Source organism: Triturus cristatus, chromosome 6 (assembly GCF_964204655.1).
Source record: "Triturus cristatus chromosome 6, aTriCri1.1, whole genome shotgun sequence".
Lineage (NCBI taxonomy): Eukaryota > Metazoa > Chordata > Amphibia > Caudata > Salamandridae > Triturus > Triturus cristatus.
The window spans coordinates 1,665,338,665-1,665,364,019 of NC_140589.1; the positions used below are offsets into that span (position 1 = coordinate 1,665,338,665).

The 25,355-nt window shown below is 48.8% G+C and overlaps 1 protein-coding gene across 1 annotated transcript in view; it reads left to right on the forward strand.

The window, feature by feature from the left end:
* The first annotated feature begins 15,491 nt into the window (after positions 1–15,491).
* The window catches only part of PRPH2 (peripherin 2), a 165,645-nt gene continuing 155,781 nt past the window's right edge, over positions 15,492–25,355 (forward strand). Inside the window, exon 1 of the mRNA XM_085612827.1 lies at positions 15,492–16,307. Within this exon, the coding sequence (XP_085468953.1) occupies positions 15,727–16,307 (581 nt within the window). The 5' untranslated portion in view covers positions 15,492–15,726. The remainder of the gene's footprint in view (positions 16,308–25,355) is intronic.

Here is a 25,355-nt window from a genome sequence, read left to right on the forward strand (position 1 = left end):
GAGGCGGTGTCTGAGTCGGAGGTGAGAGATGGGCCCACCCAGAGCCCTGCAGACTTACAGCAGATGCGAGACTGTATCCTGGAGGCCATAACGGCCACAAAAGATGCACTGCAACAGGATATAGCTCAAGTGGCGTCCAGCTTGGGGATCCTGCGAGCAGACCACGGTAAACTGAAGGACAGGGTCACGGCCGTAGAAGACACGCTACAGGAGTTGGTGCCGGCCCGCAAGTCACTGGAGGGGAGGCTGGTTCAAGCGCTAGACCGTATACAAGTCCTGGAGCGGCGGGCGAAGGAAGCTGAAAACCGCAGCAGGCGGAACAACGTTCGCTTGGTGGGTCTGCCGGAGAAAACAGAAGGGGATGACATGGTGGGGTACCTGGATGCCTGGCTGCGAACGGAGGTGGCTCCGGACGGGCTCTCGCCCTTCTTCACGCTGGAGCGGGTGCACCGTGTGCCGGCAAGACCCCCTAGGCCGGGCCAACCGCCGCGCCCAGTGGTGATGAAGCTGCTGCATTACAAAGACAGGGACTGGCTACTGCAGCGAGCAGGGGATGCAGGTCCATTCCGAGTGGCTAACAGCAACGTTACCATGTTCCCGGATTATACATTCGAGACTCAGAAGCTGCGTGCCTCCTTCTTGCCGCTCAAGCGAGAGCTGCGAGCAGAGGGAATCCAGTACTCGCTCCTTTTCCCGGCCAAATTGCGAGTGGTGGTCGACAATAAGACTGTGTTCTTCCCCACGGCGGAGGACGCCTGGGCGTGGTGGGAAGAGTACAAGGCGGGGACGGACGGAGCGAGACCCAGAGTGGCAGAGGAGCAACGATGGCAACCTGTGCGGAAATCGCGGACGCTCCGGCAGAGGAAGCGGAGAGATGGACGGCCCACAGTCTCGCAAACTGATGAAGAGAGGAAGGCGGCCCTGCAGGCGGTGGTGAGCTTGTCGGGGGCGGCGGCGGCCCGGTCGACCCGCGGGTCGGGCTCAGAGAGCCGTGTCACAAGCTCGGACACGGACCAATCCGAACTTAATGGGGCCAGGGGCCCGGTGGTGACCCCGCAGACCTCGGGAGAAATCGTGGAAGGCTGAATGAGGGGCCCTCCCGTGCGGCTGGAGTGCAGAGGCCAGAGGATGAGCTAAGCTGCCGAAATGATTGGATTTTCGTGAGTGACTATGAGGGGGATTGAGGGACGGGGGGACGGGATTGTGGTTGCCGCCCTTGGTACCGGGTCGCACCCTAGAGGCCCTTAAGGCCGCCGCAGTGTAGACTGCGGCTTCGGTGGGTGGTCGAGCGAGATTGCTCTTCCTTAAGTTTGGATGGGAGCTGCTTTTTCGAAGTTAGGTCCTGTTCTGGGGGGGATGGGGCTGAGAGAAGTTGGGGGGACTCGAGGCGGGGGGGTACAGGGTTCTTTAGGGGGAGGGAGGGATAGTGCCACGGACTGCGGCTGGATTTGGAGGGGCGTGGCAACCTGGCCTTGGACATGGGACTATGGTTAATACTGAAATGGTGAAATGTGTGACATGGAATGTACGGGGACTTCACACAATGGCACGGCGACATAAGATTCACGCTTATCTGGTGCGCAGGGGTGTTCAGATTGCGCTTTTGCAGGAGACGCACTTAACAAAGCAAGAGGGCATAGCGCTGCAGCGTAGGTGGCGAGGGCAGTTATTTAACACCACGTACTCCGCTTTTGTGAGGGGCGCTCTGATCTGGATTCGAGTGGGGACCCCCTTCCAGGTAATCAGGCACACAATAGACCCAGAGGGCAGATATGCGGCGGTTGAGGGTAAACTTAGGGGTCGAGATATAGTACTGTGTAGCGTATACGTACCTAATACGGATCAGGGGCCGTACTTTGTGAGACTTTCTGGAGTGCTGGCCAGGTACTTGGCGTGTCCTATCCTACTGGGGGGAGACTTTAATTCAATAGCGGACCACGTGCTTGATAGATCCCACCCGCCTCTAGCGACGTCCCCGGTACACCGGCTAGCGAAGCGTAGGCTTGAATGGCAGGGGCGGTGGGGCCTGGAGGATGCCTGGAGGGCTCAGCACCCCACACTGAGGGACTATTCATATTATTCGACACTGCATGACCTCCATGTTAGGCCGGACACTTTTTTAGGTTCCTCGACCGTGATACAATCAGTCGCGCACACCGAGTACTTAAACCGAACACTCTCCGATCATAATCCCTTGCTACTGACGCTTGACTGGGTGACTGAGATTTCGAGGGTCCCAACGTGGCAGCTAAGGCCTGAAACGCTAGACGACCCGCCATACCGGGTGGCACTCGGGGATAGGATTACCCAATACTTTGACGAGAACAATGGGTCCACGGCGCTTAGAGCGATAGAGTGGGACGCTTTCAAAATTGCTGTCAGAGGGCATTGCATAGGGAAATATGCCGGGGTGAGGCGGACTCTGTTGGAGGACCTGGACAAGGCGGAGGGGACGTTGAGGGTGGCGGAGTTGGCGCGGCCTGGCCACCCCGAGCGCCAAGAGGCGGTGAGTGAGGCGAGAGAGGCGGTGGCGGTTGAAGTGGAGAGGCTCCGTAGCTTCGACTATAAGAACTATATGGTGAGGGCGCACGCGGAGGGGGACAAGGCGGTAACGCTGCTGGCTTGGCTGGCCAACCCCAACAAACGTAGCCAACCGATCTTAGCCTTGGACAGGGAGGGCGGCGGAGTGGTCACGGCCCAGATGGATATATTGGAGGGCTTTAGCACGTACTACGAGACGCTCTACAAAAGCGCACTAGAGGGACGGGAGGAGGATATCGACGGCTTTTTAGAAGGACACAACTGCCGCGACTTGACCGGGAAGACGCAGAGGCCTTGGGCGGAGATATTGACCTCGCGGAAATCAGAGGGGCAGTGAACCGAATGGCGCGGAATAAAACCCCGGGCCTAGACGGCCTGCCGATAGAATTTTATGGTAGATACTTGGACCAACTGGCCCCGCGGCTTCAGGAGGTGTATAGGGAGGCCAAGAAGAGGGGTAGGCTGCCCCACTCTATGTGTGAGGCCCTGATGATCCCACTACTGAAGCCGGGAAGGGAAGGAAAGGACCCCGCTTCTTATAGGCCGCTGTCGATGCTGACGACGGACTATAAAATACTGAGCACCATTCTGGCGACCAGGTTGCTGAGGCACATGCCGAGACTGGTTCACAGGGACCAGTCGGGGTTCATCCCCGCGAGGAGCACCACTGCTAACATCCGACGCCTTGTCCGTCTGATGGGGGACCCGCAGGAGAAAACACGAACGCCACTCGTCTTATCTGTAGATATAGAGAAGGCTTTCGATAGCCTGGAGTGGGGTTACCTATACAAAGCCATGCGGCGTTTCGGCCTCGGTGAGGGATACATCGGTTGGACGAAGGTCCTATACGCCTCGGCGGTGGCGAGGGTGCAAGTGGGACCCCTGGTATCGCGCCAGTACTGCGTGGGTCGGGGCACCAGGTAGGGATGCTCGCTTTCCCCACTTCTATTTGCACTAGCAGTGGAGCCCCTCGCGGCGGAGGCCAGAACAGGCTGTTACTACAGGGGGTTGAACTATAGCGGGGCCCCGCAACTCATCTCATTATACGCGGACGATTTGCTCCTGTTCTTGGAGAATGCGGCGGAGGCACTGGACGGAGCGAAGCGGCTTCTTGCGCGTTTTGGCAGGCTATCTGGACTGCGGGTGAACTGGGCCAAGACCTGTTTATTCCCGTTGCGACAAGGCGAGCCGCGGCCGGCGGTCCGGCCATTGCTTCATTGGGAACCTGATTGCCTTAAATACCTCGGAGTACATATATACCACACTGCCGCGGATATGCTGGAAGGCAACGTGGGGCGCTGTATCGGAGCACTGAAGGGCAGCATGTCCTTCTGGTCCACACTCCCGCTCTCGGTAACGGGGCGTATCTCGCTGCTGAAAATGATTGCATTGCCGCGCCTTCTGTATTATTTCCGCACGCTACCAGTGTGGATACCGTGCTCTGTTTTTCGTCAGCTGCGATCATTATTAGTCTCTTTCTTATGGAGCACGGGATGGCGCAGAGTTGCGATGGCGACTCTGACCCGGCCAAAAGACGAGGGGGGCCTGGCGGTGCCTGACTTTGAGCTTTATTATCTGGCAGCGCAGTTGCAGATCTTTACGCAAGAAGTGGCACGGGTGTACCGGGGGCCGGAGCAGGACAGGGAGGGGGGCACCCCCAGACATGTACTGGCGTATATCACGCTACAGCAGAGGCTGGTTATCAGAGACTTATCCCTGGAAGAGCAGACGTTCCGGCAATGCTGGAATCGGTCGCAGCGTCGGGCTGGGGTGCGGCGACCGTATGCGCCGGAGATCCCGCTGGGAATGGTAACGGCGCTTCCGCACGGCGGAGACTGGTCGGGATTGCAGGTATGGGAGGAGGCGGGCCTCCAAATGTTGGGTGACTTATATGAAGAGGGAGCGCTGATCCCTTACCAAACGCTGCAGGAGCGATTCGATCTCCCGAGAGGAGACTACCTGATGCATGCGGCGGTGACGAGGGCAATGCAGGCGCATTGGGGAGAGGGGCTCTTGGAACCCGCTACATCCGCAACCTGCCAGTACACCATGATGTCTGCTGGCACTTATAAGGCGGTGACGTGTTTGTACTCCAGGATGTTGCGCGAAACCCTGCGGCCGCTGGCGGCGCTAAATGCAAAATGGGAGCTTGATATACAAACTGAGATCCCTGACACTACGTGGGCGGGACTAGTGCGGAGGGCTAGGAAAAGCACCAGGAACGCGCGCTTTCAGTTGATACATTTTTATATCCTCCACAGGGCCTACCTTACACCGAGTAAACTTGGAAAGTATTTCGGGGTGGCAGATGCGGCGTGCCGTAGGTGTGGAACAGTGGAAGCGGAGCTCGGGCATATGTTGTGGGACTGCCCTCACCTGCGAGAATACTGGAGGGCGGTAGGCGACACACTGGCTGAGGTGACGGACAGGGACTTGCAATACACCAAGGCGGTTTGTGTCCTACACTGGTTTCCTCACACACCCAAAAACAAGAATACCAGTAAATTTATCGACATGGGCCTCCTGCTGGCCAAAAGGGAGGTGACGAGACTCTGGAAGTCGAAGGCGGGTCCCACACACGAGAGGTGGGCCAAGGAGCTACAGAAATGGGCGGCGAGTGAAAGCACGCTTAGATACCAACTAGCGACTCGCGGGGCCGATGACAGGGCGCTAGCGGCGGCCACAGCATGGGAGGGGTTGGTGCAGGCCCTGCGCAATAACGTGATGGAGGAGGACGAGACGCCATCTGAGCCCGAGGGGGTCCCCCCGGAGCATTCCACCCACACAAACACAGTGAATGGTTAAGTACTTCTGAAATGTACCCCAGACTAAATACTAAGGCCGGGAACAGTCGCAGTCGCGGGCACGGGTGGCAGGGAGGGAGGGAGGGGGATAGGGGATAGGGATGGGGGAGGGGTAGTGTTGAAGTGGGGGACGGGGGGGGAGGAAAACTCTAAAGCGGAACGCAGACGCCCTACCATGTTAGCGGCAAAAGTACAGTTCACAATATAGTTCAGTATTATGGTACCCTGAATGTCGCTGCCCGGCCTCCGGGATGTGGGCTCATGAGCTGTGTACGACTGTCTAAATGACCACGAGAAATAGGGCGCTGGTAAAAGCGATGCAGGAAAAGTAAGACTGTACGCTGCTGATAATACTGTTCTGCAATAAAAACGGTTTTATAAAAAAAAATGCTACCATACATAGTACCACTGTACCTCTCACATCTCTACCTCACACATGGGTATACTACTACCTTACAACTGCATTACTACTGCCTGTGCACCATACTCCCATAAATACACTGCTACCACCCACCACTACACTAGTACCCCACAGTGTCCCACTGCCACACTGCAGACACCACACACCTACATAACTACACTGACATCATTGCAATAATGCTCTGCACTACCACCACTCTGCCCTCCTACACAAATCTACCAATCCCCACCATTGTACTTTTCTTTTTTAAACTTTGTTTATTGGCATTTTTCGGTACAACAACACAACAATTACAGTGTATTGCAGGCATTATATTGGCAGTTGATGAATACATCAGTACAGTACATAGATTGAGTTTGAATACACTGGACCCAACATACAGCCGTCGGTATAGGCATGAGTGGTGGATAGAATGTCACAGCAGTCCCATTAGTGGTCAACCTCCTAATCATGCGGCCCATCGTTCTCGATTTGGTGGTTGGTGTGCATGTTGCAGCACCATCTTCCGTGTCAGTTGCAGGTTCTCTGAGCATATATCAAGTAAGTGGTTCTCAGACATCACAGGGTCGTGAGCGAAGGGATAGCAACTCAGCGTAAATATTGTTTTGCTCCTGACAGTAAGTAAGGTCAGTCAACCATTCCTTAAATTTGGGCGCCCTGCCCCTCCCCCATCTGCAGGCAATTTTGCGCTTGGCCACAAGTAGGCCTATCACCAGAAATCTTTTAACGCTACCTTTGTGTCCTGGGAGGTATCCCAGGAGACCCATTTCTGGTGTAAGATCAAGCGCCCCTCCTATCATGTCTCCCAAGGCCTTCCCCACTTCAGACCAGTATTTCGCTATGGACCTACATTCCCACGCTACGTGTAGAAAACCAGCTCCCTCCTGCTTACAGCGGTCACATCTGTCGCTTTCTTGTAATTGGAGTTTGTGCAGCCTTACCGGGGTGTAATATAAATGAGGAGGGAGGAATTTCAAATGAATAATTCTGAACCTGCTGCTAGCAGTGATGCATTCAGTTTGTTGACAGCCGTACAACCAGGCCTCCTCCATAATAGGATGTCCCAATTCGGCTTCCCACCCCTGTTTGCTTTCAGAGTATTGTGTGTCATCGCCCCTACGGAGGCTTTATATATGTGGGACACGGCATGTGGTGCCCCTGCCTGTAACGTTTGGTGCAATGGGAGCAGTGTGGGAGGTTCCTCTGGGAATGCGGGAGTAGCTGCTTTAACAGCTTATCGCAAGCGAATATATAGGAATCGGTCCATGGTGGTGGGTGATGTGTCGCCTGAGAATGCGGCTGCACTTTTTAACTGCCCCTGGTGGTACATGTCTCCCCATGTATTTATGCCTAGTTTGAGAAGCATGCGTTTACAAATCCCTTCTTGTGTGACTGGCAGGTTATGTTGGTTGAGCAGGGGTAGTAGCGGGGAATACAGCATGGGAACTTGGGACCTTTTGGCGATGGCACGCCACACATTATTTGCACAAGCCACGGTGGATCTCCTTCCCCCGGCTGTTTTGTCATTTCCACCCAGGAACCCCACAAAAGGTAATGGCACCATAAGCCCCTACTCCACCGCCAAGTGTGTCACAAAGGGCTGAGGCGCGAGCCAGTATGTGGCGAAGTGTGCCTGAGCACTGAGATAGTAGAGTTCAGGATTGGGCGTTTCAAATCCACCCTGAGCGAACGGCAACGTGAGGGTGCACCATTTAATCCGAGGTTGTTTCCCGCCCCACGCAAAACGGATGAGTTGACTCTTCAGCCTAGTGAAGAAGGGGCGCCCAGGGGGGAAATGGATATTTGTGAACAAATATAAAAATTCAGGCATGATGACTATCTTCATTAAGGCTATCCGGCCTGCTAGAAAGAGCGGGAGAGCTATCCACCTGTTGATCAGGTCTTCTACCCGCGCTGAGGACCACCACGTAGTTAGCTCACAGAAGTTCTTCCTTGTCTCTGGTGATAGTGATTCCCAGATATCAAACCTCGTCATCGATTCCATGGCTATTGCGAATAGCAGGGGTGAAAGGGGGCACCCCTGCCACGTGCCTCTGGTGATGCAGAAGGCTGGGAAGCGTTCTCCTTTCAGCAGCAATGAGGCGCAGGGCCGATTGTACAGCAATTTAATCCACATGAGAAATCGCGGAAGAAATCTCATGTGTGTCAAGACTGCGAGTAAGAACCCCCCATTCCAGGGAGTCAAACGCTTCGGTGGTGTCTAGGAAGACTGCCACCGCCTGTTCCTCCTGGTCGATATCATGCAGGATAGAGAAGAGGGTCCTCAAGTTATGTGAGGTTGATTGGCCAGGTATGAAACCCACTTGGTCAGGTCGAATGAGTCTATCCATCAAGAGTGTAAGCCTATTGACGAGGACTTTTGCCAATATCTTGACATCACAGTTTATCGGTGACAGTGGTCTATACGAGTCTGTGGATTCGGGGACCTTTCCGGGCTTCAGTAGTGAGGTCAACATTGCTTCCCTCATGGTAGGCCGGAGTATCCCCATTTGGGCAGCCTCCTCATAATCTGCCTTCAGGAAGGGGGCCAGTGTATCTATTTAGCTCTTATAAAATTCTATACCAAGGCCGTCAGGTCCCGGTGCCTTACCGTTACTTTTTTGCATTATGGCTTCCCGTATTTCGTCTAATTCCAGGTCAGCTGCTAAGAATTCCCTCTCCCGGTTGCTAAGCCAAGCCACTTCTATCTGCTGCAAGTATTGTGGGGTCTCATCTTGTCGCGCCGCACACAACGTATACAGTGTTCGGTAGTGCGTGGTAAAAACCCCCATTATGGCCGTCGTGTCCCGATGCGCCACTCCGTCCCTATCTCGGATGACCAGTACATGATTCGCCGTTCTGGGTGGCCGGATGGTCTCGGCAAGTGCTTTGCCAGGGCGCTCTCACTCACCATATCTGCGCGCCGTGTGATATTTGCCTTGAAAGAGACATTCACTTTCCGCATCAGCATGGTACTCTGTTAAGGTCTCCCGTATCTTGGCCTGTGTGGGGCCCTCATGCGCCCCCTATACATTTGTCTCCAACTGCTTAATCTGGCGTTCCAGGCATGCTATCGTTGGTTGAATGTCTTTGAGGATTCCCCCCGCCTTGACTATGCAATGGCCCCTTACGGTGACCATCAGTGCTTCCCATACGGTGGCCAGGGACGGCACTAAGTCTATAATTTTTCTCAGATATTCTTCTAGTGTTTCCCCCAGTTCAGACTTAAACACCGTATCCAGGAGCGCCGTGGGTTGTAGACGCCACTGTCTTTGGGAAGACATTCCCGGGAGGGTCATTGACATAATCACAGGGGAGTGGTCCGAATAGGTACGTGCTAAATGTCTAGAGGAGAATGTATGCAGCGCAATGTCTTGTGATACGAGCCACATGTCCAACCGGGACCAATTGTTGTGTACTGCGAGTGAAATGTGCCTTCGCGCTGTGCTGGGTGATGGTGGCGCCATACATACACTAGCAGATTGTCAGTGACTATTTGCTGGAGTTGGCGCTGCCCTTTGGAGTAGTGGTGTGGCAGGGGGTGGGAACGGTCGTGTGAGGGATGCAATGTTAAATTGAAGTCCCCACCATATTAGGTGGGTTGAGCCAATGCTTACTATGCGCGCCCATAAGGTAATGTAATAATCTTCATCGTCCACATTGGGTCCATAGCTACACACCAGCGTGACGGAAGCCAATGCTAGCCTTCCCCATGTCATGCAAAACCCCCCCTTTGGGTCAAGTGTAGAGCCCTCCTCGATGTATGGCACCATTTTTGTTATTAGAATTGCCGCCCCTCTGGAAAAGGCAGAATACGAGGAAAAGTATCTTTGCGAGGCCCATCTTGAGGCAAACTGGGGCTGTTTCGTGGTGAGGGTATGTGTTTCCTGCAGCATAGCTATGCTGACATGGTGTCTGTCTAAGTAGGCCAGAATGTGTCATTTCTTTCTGGGGTCTCCCAGCCCTCTAACGTTCCAAGTGAGGAGGTTCACGCCCGCGATGGTATTGGTCTTCTGCCCCTCACCCATCATTGCCCAATCTCCAGTATGTACATGGGCATATCAAGTCTGCACTGATGGCTGCATGTGAGAAATACCCACGCAATCTGATTGTTAGGACTAACACGAAAATGCCTACCTTTTTACCCCAACATTCCCCCCACAACGGCGACCCCAACTTGCCGTGTATATTTCCCTCCCTCTCAATCCCTCCCATTACACCAAAAAACAGTTGAAGCTTTTGGGCCACATTATCTCTGTTCCGACAGTGTTTAGTCCATTCAGTGGGTTTGTGAAGGGTCCGTGAGATAAGGAAGCATATGGACCAGAGATACATATAACTGGTAATTCGTAAACTACAGGGTCATTAGTGACCCATAAAAGCAGATTCCCCACAACAAAACAACTAAGGCAACAGCTTAACAATACAATCCCCATTAATGGAGATAAGGGGTACTCCCTTAGAGACGTGTGTCCTAGAGGGTGTGGCAGCTCCCACTGCACTGTCGTGACGTGCAGAAGGGGTCCCTGGAATGTAATGTCAATGTCCTGCAGGGCGCCTGCTTTCTACACATAAATAGGTATTAGACCGGGAAGTATTACAGTGACTACAGCTAATGTTACCTGTGCATTGGAGCGGGCTGCTATGCAGACGGCAACCACACCCTAACCTGCAAGCAGTGTCATGTAAGTCCGCCTCCATCTTTTTCAGTCCTCTTCATGCTGCGCTGTGCCGTCTCCTCTGCCCGATGGGGATGACTCTGCTCTTTTGGCGGCCAACTCTGTCTTCTTGAAGAAGTCCGCCGCTTGTTGTGGAGTGTTGCAGATGTGTTGCAAGCCATTGTGAGTGATCCGCAAACGTGTAGGATATAACATGGCGTACTCCACTCCCTCCTGCTGGAGCTTCTTTTTGATGGGTGTAAACTTCTTCAGCGCTTCTTGAACGTTGTAGGTAAAATCCGGATATAATGAGATGGCATTGTTTTCAAAGACGACATCTCTCAGCTCCCTCGCCCTGCGCAGGGCAGTATCTCGGTCGCGATAGTTGAGTAGTCTCGCGACTATGGGCCAGGGTGGTGCTCCAAGCGGGGGCTTTGGTGCCAGTGTGCGGTGCGCCCGTTCAACAATGAACATTCTGGAGAAGGCCTCCTGACCAAAGCAGGTGGTGAGTAGACGCTCTACATAATCCTACAATCTCCCAGTGTTGGTGGTCTTGGGAACGCCAGTAATACGGATATTGTTCCGTCTAGAGCGGGCTTCGATTTCTTTGTTCTTTGCCGCAATAACCTTAAGTAATTTGTTCACGTCTGTGAGCTTCCCCGCCGATTGCGCGTGCCCGTCTTCCAGCGTTGAGATACGAGTTTTTCCTCTTTTAGCCTGCCATCCTGTTTTTTGATCTTCTGGGTGATCTGGTCCATTCTGGCGCACATGGAGTCCATTTTCCCCTTGATTGTGTGAAGTAGCGTCTTCATGTCCACCTCGTCAGTGCATTGGCTTGATTGGCTCATGTCGTCTTGTTCGAGCTCCGGTGGCTGTCCCCTTGGCGTCCTGCGGGTATCAAAGTTTAGTTTAGGCTGTTTGCCATCCGGTTTCTTCATTCTCCTGGTCGGCTGGGCGGGAGGCTGTTTTCTCCACCTCCCTCTCGACAGCTCTACTCTGGTCTTCTGGCTGCCTCGGCACAGTAGGGGCGATGCAGTTTCTCCTGGGCCGTAGTGGGCAGCTAGTGGTGCTCAGAAACTAAGTAGCATGCTCATCATCTTTACCCCTCTGGGCGCCGTGTTGCAGAGGCTAAAGCCACGTCCCTCCTGGCGCACAGCCCGCCAACGGTGGTATGCGTATGCCCCTGGTGTGGGAATCAATCCCACAGATGTAGCAAGCTTGTGTGCTGGGGGGTTGATAAACACTGTCCTCGCTCCCCACTCCTGGGGTGTAGTGCACACAAATCTCTGGTCAGGCCTGCTCCCCAATGGGGCCCACGATGCTTTAGGGCGAAGCCTAGTTGTCCCCTTTTAGCGGTGGTGCACAGCTCGTATACGCAGTGGTGATTGGGTCCCAGACCTTCCTTTTTGGGGGGATCGCAGAAGCAGTGCTGTGCAGGGGCCTGTAAGTTCAGCAACGACCCCTTTGATGCTCTCACACCGTATCTCCAGGTGACCGAGAGGTAGTATCTTAGCAGGCTCTGTATGACGTCTAGAGAGGCCGCAGCCCAGCCGGAGCGCCGCGGCAGGATGAGTGGAGTGGTACAGGCCTGTCAGCTCTAACTTCACATTATGGGGTCCACAGGGTCATTGGTCGTCAGGTGGCCTGCAGGCGGGAGAAGCGCTCTTTAACCAGTGTCAGGCAGGTATGAGGAGTGGAATCGGCCTTCCACAGATTTTGGTGCAAGGTTTCCTGAGCGCCCCGCCCTGAGATCAACAAGGCCGCATGCGGTCCGCTATCGCTTGGCTTGGGGGGGGGGGCTCCCCAGTCAGTGTCCCGTAGGAAGCAGGGATAGTGCTCTGTGTCTGGATGCGGATGCAACTGGCCGCGGTTATTTCCCCTGCCTTGCGCGATGTCTGTAGCTGTGCGCTTAGGTTAGACCCCAGTCCTCGGCTCCGCCCATCAGCCCCTACTCCCGGATGGCCTCCAGGCAGTGTGCTGGTGAGCGCTCGGCTGCAGCGCCAATTATCTTTCCCACCACCGTGCCCTCTCGCTCCTTTCTTGTAAATTCGCTAGCTGAACTTACAGTTTGCGTGGGTCTTCGTGGGTCTTTACAGCTTTACGATAGGCCTCAGTCCCGGGCCTTGCGTATCCGCTGTCCTCACCCCATCCACAGTTGTCTCCCCAGGCACCGACTGTATCAGATCCAGCAGCGCGACCGGGGAAAGATCGACGGACTCGTCCAGGCAGGCCCTCCTAGCTTCTGCGAGGATCGTACCGTGTCAGTCTGCCCAGGCCTCAGTCCACAGAAGCACGCTACGCAGGCCGCAGTCACAGGCCATGCCTAGCGGAGCCACCAAGTCCCCAGGTTCGCTGCCGATGCTGCGGGTCTTCTCTTGTAGTCTCCCGGGTCTATGCGCTTCAGTTTCGGGCGAGTTTAGCCCCAGGTTCAGGATATATGATGATTATTTGCTCCAGCGTCAGCGGAGCCTCACTAAGGTGCGGCCATCTTGGTTGCACACCCCCTAGCGTCTCATCCCCACCATTGTACTTCCACCCACTGAGACTGGTCACCAACTCATGTGTCATCACGCAACCATTCCCACTACTACATTAGCTTCATCACTGAAGTTCCAGCTCGCAGCACCACACTAATAACCACCACCACCGCAGCACCATACTATTGATCCAGCAATCTGGGACTAATAATTTCCTACAAACCAGGCCCAATTTCATTACCCAGCAAGTCCCTTCACACTGGTTAAGTGAATTTTCCAAATAAGTTATCTAACTTACCAATGACCAAATTATAACCACATCTCTGATGTACCAGTTTTTGGCGACGTGATCTTTATATAGTTGATAGGGATTGGCAAACTAATACTTGGTTTAAAATATTCATGAACTAAATAAACACCTCTAATAAAGACAGACTCATTTGTAAATTTATAATGGTTATCTAAATAATGTGAACAAATGCTCATTCAGTACCAAAATACAGAACAAATCATAGATCCTCACAGAGAACCAATATCAGTAAAATAATGACAAAGAATACATCTCAAATTAGAAATGCAATGAAGGAGTGGAAAGGCGAAGAGATATAAGGTTCAAAGACAAAATACATTTACAATTTATTATGCAAATACAGTTTTCTGTCTATACTAACCCAATTGAAATAGAAAACTACTCTCTGGTCATGAGAGCAGTAAGGCCCCTCAATTGATGAGGCTAAGACTAAGTCAGGAATCAAACCGACGACAGCGACAATCTCCCAACAATCTGCAAGTCTGCCTACAACCCCTCCCACCAGGCACCTCAATTATATCCTAAAACCCAGATGTCCAACCCACATTTGTATCTAAACGAAGGTTTATTCTACATTTGATTGGTCAAGGAAGGGGGGATGTACTGTCACACAGCACTCAATGTGCTCATCTCACTAAATGTCCTTTTGTTCTGTTCGTTGATCACGTCAGCGGCTTCCTCCCCAGGAAACACAATCTACACCTCAACTATCCTTCCACTTTCTTCTCTCCAGTTATGTAGCAGACTTTGTATAATTTTTCTCATCCGCGCCTTTCGAAAGGAAGCATCCCTCTGCTTGCCGACAAACTCTTGGCAGGCACTCAGGACTTTCTGAAGGACGAATACTGTGCACGTTCCGTTTAATTTTCCAATTTTCCTTTCGTATAATTTTAACCCTCAATTCATGCAGAATAGGAACCCATACTCTCTATGGAAAACAAAACACAAGTGTTATTATTCACTTGTAATGCTTTTCATTTACGCACCCTCCCAATGCTGCATTTATCCATGCGCAACCCACATTAGTCATTATTTCCTAGCAAACGTTAATGTGCACAAAAACAGCATTACTCTTTATTTTCGTTAGTCAAAAAGCATTTGCGGCCTACTTTAGTACAGGCTTGCGCAATAGCCTTTTTCCCACATTAGTTTTTCACCACACACTGTTAGTAAATGTTACTGAGGGTTCAATCCGAGCAGGTTTTATTGTGCGAAAACCCTACTCCATCACTTTCACCCACAATATGCTATCAACAACTCCTCACTACAGCAGAAAGCTGAAGCGCTATGACTACGCAATACTCTTCCACACCAGAAAATCTCTCTACGACCACAATAATACCACCCACGCTATCGAACTGCTGCCCACCACCACTGCATTACCACCACACACTACTAGACTGCCAACCCACACTATTGCAATATCACCCCCCCAAACCACTGTTCCCCATCCTCCTAGCACCACGTCACTAACTGACAGCACCACCTCTGGGCAGTGCACTGCCATGACATAAAATAATGATCGCACTGCTTTCCCACAAATATACGAAAAACACATACCGCACATAACTTTATTACCATAAAAGCCGGAGCCTGTGATTTCGTGAAGGCTTGTTTCAAAAGACGTACTCCACTTATAAATCTGTAAAACTGACTGTCTCACTTAATAGAGGGCAGGTTTTTTTGGAAGAACATTTGGGAAAATGTGAATAAACTGTGCAGCTGAGCGTTGCAGATCTTAAAAAATGAGGCACAGTTGAGGACACACGGCGTTCTTCTCCCCTGCAAACCACCCCCGTTTTTCAAAACTGACTAGTATGACAAAACATGAGAGTTTTATACTGGAATGGAAAACACATATTTCAGCGTCGATGTTCACCTTACTTTCTCACAAAAACATTCTAATTTAAGTAAGACGTGTAACAAAGGGCATCCTCTGAAATGGGCTGTCAGTTACAGGTCCTTTAAAGGACAGGCCTCTGAGACTTCTTAGATTTGCACCCAATGGATGGAAAGATTTGATTGGCAGAATCATGGAGAACAACTGAGCAGACTGAGCTCAGCTTCTGAGTTTGGACAAGAACTGCCTGGCTCGGTGTTTCTGTCCTGTGAAGGCACAAATCCCCTAAACAGTAAAATGTGGATTACTTCTTCTGGTCATCTGTTGACAGAGATTTCTGCAAATGGGATGATGCGGATTAGGGGGATTAGAGTGACGTCTTGCAGATCCAGGTTTAATCAGTTGACTCTCTGTGGCTGCCTCTCCTTTGGTGGGAAGGGACCACCAGAAATAGTTGGAGGTCCCGTTTGCCAATTATTTCTATTAATATCCTGTCGTTATTTAGGAGTTCCCGATATCTGATATCGCATGGTGGGATTATCCCGGTCGATATGGAGGAAACAAACCGTTTAGAGTCTTTCATATAGGACTGAAAAGGTTGAATTTGAAGGTCCTTATCGAGCTTTGGACTCCTATATTTGCATCATCCGTGTTTTCTCCATCAACATTTCTACAATGGCGACCATGAAGACTAAATTCACTCAGAAGAAGAGAGTCAAGCTGGCCCAAGGGCTGTGGCTTATGAACTGGTTTTCTGTTGTTGCAGGCATCATTCTATTTGGCCTGGGCATATACCTGAAAATAGAGCTGAGGAAACGCAGTGAGGTGATGGATGACAACGAGAGCCACGCCGTGCCCAATTCCTTGATCCTGATGGGAGCGCTAGCCTGTGGCCTCAACGCTTTTGCCGGCAAGATTTGCTATGATTCCCTGGATCCCTCAAAATTTGCAAAATGGAAGCCCATGCTGAAGCCGTACATGGCAGTGTGCATTCTTTTCAACGTCTTCATTTTCTTCACCGCCATTTTGTGCTTCGTGATGAGGGGCTCGCTGGAGACCACCCTGGCCCATGGCCTGAAGAATGGCATGAGGTACTACAAGGACACCGACACCCCCGGCAGGTGCTTTATGAAGAAGACCATCGACCTGCTCCAAATTGAGTTCAAGTGCTGCGGAAACAATGGCTTCAAAGACTGGTTTGAGATCCAGTGGATCAGCAACCGGTACCTGGACTTCAGCTCCAAGGACGTGAAGGAGTAAGTAGTGCGCATAGTTTAGAAAAGTGCGGAAAGGGCTGCATTTCAGGTTATCTTCTGATTAATTGATTTGATGAATATTGTGCTAGTATCACTAAGCAGAGCAAATTTGTAAACATTTTATGGATTGTGGGAGCAATCTGCTACTCTGCATGTAAGTTTTGAGAAGGTAGAGTTTTGAGCCACATTGCTTTAAATCACTCAGGCTCCTGAGCTCGTCGCTAGATGAATCTTCCCTTATTGCTTTATGTTTTAGTGTCATGCCAATTTTCTGCTACGCAAGCATCTTCTTTTTTCTCTGAGTTGTTCTTCCATCACTACAAGTTGCAGCTACTTGAGAAAAAAACAGGTGTTTTTTTTTCTCTTGCCTAATTCGGTCCGTATTGAAGACAGGGCCAGTGAATTAAGAAAATAATGCATTAATGCAAGAATGAATGAATGAATGAACTGTTTATTAGTAAAACATGACCTATTCATTAGCAGGGTGTCCTGGTGCAGGGATTTATTCTAAACCAGTTCAGCAGTTTTTTTCAAGAGACCTACGTAATATTGCACGTGGTGCATGCCCTCTTTGGTTTAGCACAATGGAGCACAGCAAAATCTTGTCTGAGATAAGTCAGTAAGCCTCTTGTGTGTACATTACATCTCCCGCCTAACCTGATTTCATTTAGAATACAGGTTTCGGGGCCCGTAGTGTGTTATCGTTCCTGTACAGTCAATATGTAAAAACACATCCCCGTGAGAGCTAAAAGGTGGCACGTTTTCTCAGGTCTTTGATACACTGACATTGATCCAAGCAGCTTAGGGCATCGATTCTATCGATTTTCACTCTTGTCTGCTGTGTGAATCTGAGGCTCGGGTCAGGGCGTCAGCAAAGACAGACTCACTGGTCTTCCTGTTCTCATACTAAACCGAGGAGAATTTAAATCTATACTAACCAGTCTCCGATGCCCCTCGCTCTGCTGCTTGTTGCCACTGCCTGAAGGATAAAGAACATATTGGTCGGTTTCCCAAGGACAGCGCCTCCCTCGGTCTTCAAGGGTGTGTGTTATTTCTTAAGCACAGCACTGCGTGAGCAGAAAAGGTCTTTAGCAGATATAAATAGCCCCTTGAAAGACTAATGACTAATGAGATCCGTTTGCCAGGAGTTAGGATTGTGAGCTGCAGCTTAATCCATCAGGAGAGGGTCAAAGCCACAAAGGAAAATAAGGTGACTTGGAGGGTGAAAGTGGGTCACAGGGGTGGTCCACACAGACAGATCCAGGGCTCCAATGCAAGTCAGTGGTGAGGAAGAGTCAGTTTCATATCATATGTGAAAATGGATCCCAAGGAAATACACTGCTCCCAAATCAAGTTGTTGGCAAGAACACTCACAAGAAAGATAGTTTTCAAAACACGACCTCTCATTACAGCTGTGAAAACTTAAAACATGAGTGCATTAATGAATTTCTTAAAGGGCATAATGATGACGTATTTGCCCATCATGTAATCTTTGCATCATGTGAGTGGCAGTTCTGTACTGTTCAAGGATATTAAAACAAGCCTGCTGAGAGCAGCAGTGGGTTAAATAAACTCTTGCTTGTTTGGCTTTTCTCTGAACACATTTTATTGTTTTTTAATACATGCATTTGCATAGCACATAGAAGTTTTACATACTAAGTAGGGTGTTAGTAGGTATCACAATGTTCGTATCACTGGATTGAATTTTGTCGGAGTTTGTCGAGAACCTTTGTTGTTCAAAAATAACACGCGTCCACCATACACATAAACAGCTATCAATCTAGAATAATGCAACTCGAACAATAATGGGGGTGTTAGTTGAGGGAGGAGAGCTGAGCAACTTATCGGGGCTATTTTGTGGCATCTCCTACTGACGGGAAAGTTGTGCGGCGCAAATGTTGTTATGGTATTTGGTATTGTGGATCCATTTACTGTATGCATCTTGTGAGGTTTGTCCTGCCTGGGGTATTTACCTCACAGATGCTGGATGGAGACACAGTTCCTAGCATACCCTGCTATCTCAATTACTCATTTCCTCTGAGTCCTATCCATCTTGCATATCTCTCTTTTTCTTGCCCCTTGTGGTTTGTCCTGATCTACCTCTTCCCCAGTGTGCACTGCGCCTTGACAAGCTCATCACAGCCATGGGCTATATCCGGTTTCCTTTGACCTTTCTTAACCTCCATATGCAACATCATGCTCTCTATTGTAACCTGTTTCAGCATTTCAGACCCGCTTTTCAGGACATTTGCCCCCCCTGTCAATTTCCAGTTATGTGCTGTTCAGTTATGAACAGTACAGAGTCCATGAACTTGTTGATTGTTTACTGGGGTGGGTGAATATATCTAACAGGCCTATCTGCGGATGCTTCACGATTGATCTGTCAGTTATCTTTCTCAGCGTTTGCATGACACGCCGCCAAGTAGTTGCTGGACCTTGGCATTCCCATGGCATTTGATAGAACCTAGCTTCCCTATACATCTTAAAGGTGCTGAACTCGGCCCCAAGTAGCACTTTGCTTATTTTTCTGGGAGTGAGGTATGTTCTGTGGATAACGTTGAACTGAATACATTTGAACCAGATATTTCTGGACATCTTGGAAACACCCCCAGTATAATGTCCCAATTTGACTAATTAATTTTCTGTTTGGCTCAGTTGCCCTGCTCTCACACACTCTCTCCACGTGAGCTCCATGATAAGACCAAGAAATCCCTGTTTAAAACTGAGATTCTTATCCTCCCTGTCCCAGTGTGCACAGTACGTGTAGTACGTCATATATGGATGAGCCTTTTGATTCAACTTTTTCTCGTGTTCATCCTACAATCCAGCTGAAACATCTGGAGCTCGAGAATTGAACCTGTGTCTTGTCCTGGCATTGTCTATTGCATATACCTTCATATAGGTCTTGCACATTTTCACATCTGTTTGAGGTCTTTGTCAGACTATATTGTCTGTGTCCTGGGGTAATCACCCCTTGAGCTTGAGTTGTCCCATCCGGGGGATTCCAGGCGCATATGGCTTGGGTGTATTTGTTTTGTGTAATAGACGCACCCAGCAATGTCTACAAATTCTCAGTACACTCTCCAAGCTCTTTGCTAATCCTGTTGGTTTGATTAGAGCTCGAATCAGTTTCCTCAGGAGGATACCCCCAGGGTGCATGCCCTCATTGTGGTTTTCTGGCCCATCGATGCACCTTGGAACCCATTGTATCTCAGTTATGGTGTAATATAGTTTGCAATCTGCCTCTCCCCCCTACACTTGTAGATAGTTTCAATTATCTGAGCACTATCCTTTGTCTCCCCACGCACCACATCAAGTCTGCCAGTATGCTGTGCAACTGGTGATGAAGCTTTCTGAGGAGACCAGGGCATTGTGGTGAAGTGGTACAGTAGGCGCAAAGAGACGCCATCTTGGGCTGTGAGATTCTCCCGAATGTTGCACTGACCGTCAGTCGTCATCATTGTTCGGTCTGCACCCGGAGATATTGAACTGTAGTATGATCCGGCCCTTACATGCCTTGGAAAACTGCCTGGTTAACTTAAATATTTTCAAAAATGCCTATTTGCATTTTTCTATTGTAATTGCTTAACAATATCAGTTAAGGGGCGTTGTTATGTGTGATTGCAATGAGTAAACGAGGCGTTAAAAGCGGCAGCAGGGGAAAAGCTGAGAGTCCGATTGGACCTGAGAATTCGAAATAATGGAAGGCATAACTTTATTACTAGTTACAGCCCTCACTGTGAGAATTCTGATTAGTCAGTCAATTGACTGTTCGAATAATAACTAATTATAGTTCTGAAAACCATGTCCTCTAAAAAGGAACACGAACTGTTGTCTAAACTACAACCGCTTTCTGAATTAAAATGTCCTTGGAAGCACACAGTGGAGACCATCTCATTTGTGTTCTTTTTGGGTGCATGTCAGGTGGTGGTAAAATATGTCCGACCAGCAGATACTACATACAGAGCTAAACAAGCAACCAGGATCCACATTAATTGGCATCTGTGTTTCATGCATGACTGAGTCTAAGTTAACAAAAGGTGTTGTGTTGCTCTTTTGGAGGCCAGTGGTCTGTGTGAGCAAAGAGCGATTGTGATCACTGTGAGCCTGCCCACAAAAGGAGCCGAGTTGCCACGTTCTGGGCTGTCAAAAGCAGTCCATAGTAGCCTGAAAAGGAAGCCTAAATCCCTCCAGCGCTTTATATTGAAAGAGAGGCCCTTTTCATCATTGGATAACTTCTGGTCTTTTGTTTACTCTATTTGGGAAAACTAGCCACAAGATATTTCGCAGTTGCCTTTGTTGTCATAGGTGCCTGAGCATGTAAGAGAAGATGTGCCATGGCCTTTACTGGAGCAACCAGCCCAGGACCTGTTTGGCTTCAGTATCTTAGCAACGGGCAGATTGTCCAAGCCTCAGTCTGACCCATGTTATATAACGGATCATTTTATAGGTTGAGACACTCACACAACTTAAACTCTCTGATGTTAAAGGGAACCTCAATGGCCTGCGGTCCACGTTCAATGAGAAGAATGGAGATGGAGACAGGAGAGGAGGCCCCTCTGCTGTTCATCCTGCAGACCTCCCTGGTTGCCTGGTGGTTTTCCAAGGTAGCCTAGTTTGGTTTGAGACTGCATCAAACATGGTCAACAATTAGAAAGCATCAAAGATGTGCTGCAAGGTGTGAGGTTTTATTCTATTCCCATCTGCCGGTTGAAAAAGATCATTCTGGATCTAGATGAGAACTGAGAAACCACGATTTGATAAAAATGTTTGCCAGCCTAATTTTAGTATTTTAATGACGTTCCTGCTCGTCTGATGTTTTAATTCTGCAGTTTTTACCCAGAAAACAGATTAACCGCTCGTTTCTCGCTTTGTACATTGCTTTATCTGTGAAATGTGCCATACCCTAGGCAGAGACAACAAAGTCCAACATCATAATATATAATGTTTTTTTTTTTCATTTAACTGCGGGCCCTCTCCTTGAGTTCCCCATCAAAAGGAATACCACCTTCATCTCGACATATTTTTGGCATGTTTTGATAGGATCATGCTGCTTTGCAGTATGGCAGGATGCCTATGGAAGCACAACATTATCTATAGCTTTGCATATAATATGATGCTGGTAGGTGCTATGACCCTGTGTTAGCATGACGACCAGGCTGCAGTGCTGGTCAAGGTGCACAGTGGAATAAGGATATGGCTCCAGATCCCTGGCCCATCACTGTGCATGTTTTGTGGTTAGGGATGGACAAACTCAGTGCTGACCTCTTAATCTGGCGGAGCATGGAGTGGGATGCCAGTGGTAACTATCAGAGTGTCAGTAGCCACTTTTAAGGGATACAGGGCACACAACATTTTCAGGTGCACAGAGCTGATGTGGGTGGCCTTTCTAAGCACCATCAAAAAATAACTTCTTAAATGAGGCTGTGTTGCCCTTTAATTCATTTGGATTAATGTCCTCACCTGCAAATACAGTTGATATTCATCAACTCAGCTGACATATGTTTCGTGAGATAACATTTGCAAAGCTAATGCTGAAACAAAAACAAAATAAATCTTAGATGAACGCTATCCAAATCACACCCTCTAATTTTCTTTTATAGATATTCCCTCCCCTCTGAATAAATCTCTTAATATATGGAGTTTGCAAAAACGACAGATATTATGATGCATACGGAATGTGTGTTAGTGAACAAACGAAATGGAGTGACCTATGGTCTAATGACTTCCTCATTCAGCAATGTGCAGACCAGGCATTTGAATTAAGAACCAGCAGCATAAATACTCTTCATAGACACATTACTTCAATAAGGAAATACAAAGTCTAAATGTGGCATAGCCAGAATACTCTAACTCATCCACCGTTTTCTATTTCAATATGGCCTCAGTGATCAGAGGATTGAACTGAAACTTAGAAGCATGTAACATCACTATTTTGTTACTTAATGAGTAAATATGCTACTACTTAATATTTGACGGGAAAAGATACAGAAAACGGTCAAGAAAAAACTGTCAATTGTATCTCCCGACTTACAATCCAGGAAGAAGGCTCATTTTCATTAAAATAAAAGATAGTGACTGTCTCCGGTGCAGTCCCCATTAACCGCTCTTTCTGCTCTTCAATTTGTTTTCTAAAAACGTGGCTAATTATTTGAGGAAAGGAGTGTGTCATTGGTTTCAGGACAGCAACATGGCTTTGTGGCCGAAAACGACACTGTTGAGCACAACAACCTCACCACATCCTATCCTTGATCTTACTTGATGCTCATGTTGGGAAGGCCTTGATGGGGGGCAGCTGGGACAATCTCTGGCTACTATGGGGAAGCACAGAATTCCTCCAACTTTGATCTAATAGGTGCAACTGATAAACCAACATTGTTCACTGTGGACTGCACCCAAAGGGCTCTATCTGATCCAGAGAGGTAAAAGGTGAGCTCATCCCCTTTATCTCCCACTCTTTGCTTTCAACCGATGCCTTAATCTAGATATTTAAATATATGCATCTTATCTTTGGTTTATATGCGATGCAGCACCTATATAGCACCTATATTGCCTGCCAAAATGTCCTCATTCGTCAGCATCTCATAACAGTTACATAATGATCTGAGCCTATTGGGGTGCCATCTTAATCATTTGTTTGTTTTGTGCCTTCCTTATGTACTAGTTCGGAGTTACATTCTTGCTTCAATACTTTGGTAGTAATAGGTATTGTTTCACAGGTTTGGTTTTTTAAACTTTCATTGAAACTTTTTAAAGTGCTTCACCCACCCCAACAGCAATAAAAGTGTTCAAACCTTGAAAACATCTCATCACCAACAAAAAAGTTACATAACTACAATCCCTGTGCGCCTGTTCCACCTATTCCCTTCACACAAAAACCCTTTGGCTTTTATTAAAGGGTGCTGGGTCACCATGTGGACCTGTCACAAATGGTTGCTGGTAGCCCAAATTACCCTCACTCAACTAAGGTGCCCCTCCCAAATAGCCCAATTACCCAACCAGCATTCCTCTGGACTGCACTATCGCCCCAAAAGCCTGGGATGCACACCTCCCAGGTCGCCTCCCCCTAAATCCATATTGAGTGGGAGAGTACAGCACAGACCACTGACAACTTGTAGTGTTAAAAAGTCACTTTCATGGAGCAGGTGCACATCACAAAACATTCAATCACCCTAAGCAAATTGCCTTACAAAACTAACAGCCTCACTCTACTTCACACTGACTCTTTTCTGGAATGGAAGGGTTGATCCTACTTAGAGTGTTCAGGGAAGATGCTTGTGAAAGTGAACATTGACTGCGAAGCTAGGGGGCTGTAGTGGTACTCCTGAGTGGAGCTTTATGATGGCGGATGGAAGTCTGTCATCTTCAGAAGTGTTGACCTTGGGGGTAGTACAGATGTCTGACAGGGCTCTGATAGTGCCCAGTGGGTCTGATGCAATAAGATATGGATGGGGCACCGAATGAATGTATGGTTCTTGCAATGAAATCTGCTTTTTGATTGTATTAGCGTTGAGAACAAGGGTTGAAACATGTGTTCATGTCTTTAAATAACTCCTTACTTTTGTTGGATGCTTCTGCAGTGGTCTTGTCTGCGGTCATGAATTTTCCATGTGAAGTGCCTAGATCTTCCAGGAGATTAACTCACCAGGGAGTAGAAATGTGTGCAATTTAATTTAGTCTGCAGATGTATGTTGTGCTGTCTCATGTTTCTTATTTTTAAAGTAGCTATTGCTACGAGCTGCTGTCCAGTTTGCAAGAATACTGAGACCATGTTAAAATGTGTCTTTGAGGTCGTCTCTGAAGGAGTGGTATTGCTGTGCGGATGGTTTCAATTGGCTGTAGATTGTAGTTAGTATGTGAAGAATGTGTTATGGAGTGGCAAGATTCCTCCAGTAAAAATACAGTCCTTGGCAATTTCTTTGTTGTGGATGTGTCATCTCTGAAGGTAGTATAGTTTTATTTTTGTGAGGAGATTAAGCAGTTTTACTTTCATGCTTTCTTTGTCATGTCTCCTGGGAAGTTGAAGTTTCCCACAAAGAAGGCGTGTGAGTGAATGCTGAAGCTGGTGTTTCTTGAGGTTTGTGCTTTCTTTGATTGAGGCTTCGTTGGAGCTTGTAGATGAGAGCTGGCAGGGCTGGTAACGTTGTGAAGGCCATGCATCATGGTGCCACCTTGTACATGCTATCCCAGCACAAAAGATGTGCCATAGGTCCTTTAGGGCATTGCAGACAAGACAACCATGTTCAAGGAGCCAATGCTGCATTATCATATATGTTGCTTTATCTACTGTAATTGCAAGAATGACATGGCTGCTGTTGTATGTGTCACTTGGTTTCCGGTACAGTACCAAGCAGATGCCCCGCTCTCCAGTGGGTGCTGGATCTTAGGAACACTATTGTGTTAGCGAGTGGTTCACAGGCCCAAATCCTACAAGTCAAGATCTTGGCAGCCATTTTGGTTAATAGAGTATTTAAAATGTACCTCTGGCAATAGTCTTATACTTATTAGAGGAAACCAGATGACAGCACTAAATTGCTGAAATGTCCAGCTGTCAGCAATGTGTTTATCTTTCATAACTTCTAGGACTTGTCTTTGCAAAGACTATGTGGGTATTTTAGTTGTATCACTATAATGTACAATCCTATAAACAAAGTGAAGGGGAGCAAGGTTGGTTAACCAATCTTTTGGGTTGATCTTGTCATTGGTCTGTCGTATATTGTGCTCTTTAGAATATCTGTGGTGGTACAATACACAATTTGCCCCGATGCCAAAAGAAGCAGGAGGAGCAGCTTGTGCGACATCCAGTACTTTGGCTCCTAACAACACATCTACATTATATGCCTACACTTTGGGTGAAAGATAATAACAAGGGTGCCATTTCTAGGGAGTATGAGTCCTAATTGATTTCAGAGCTGGAAAGGAAAATATGGCCACCCGGGAAGTGACCAACATCTATCAAGCAGCGGCAGGACAATTGAAGTATCCTCGTTTGTCTCTTCCCCTTCATGGGATCGTGACGTGGAGCAATGGAAGTGGCAAGTGATGATC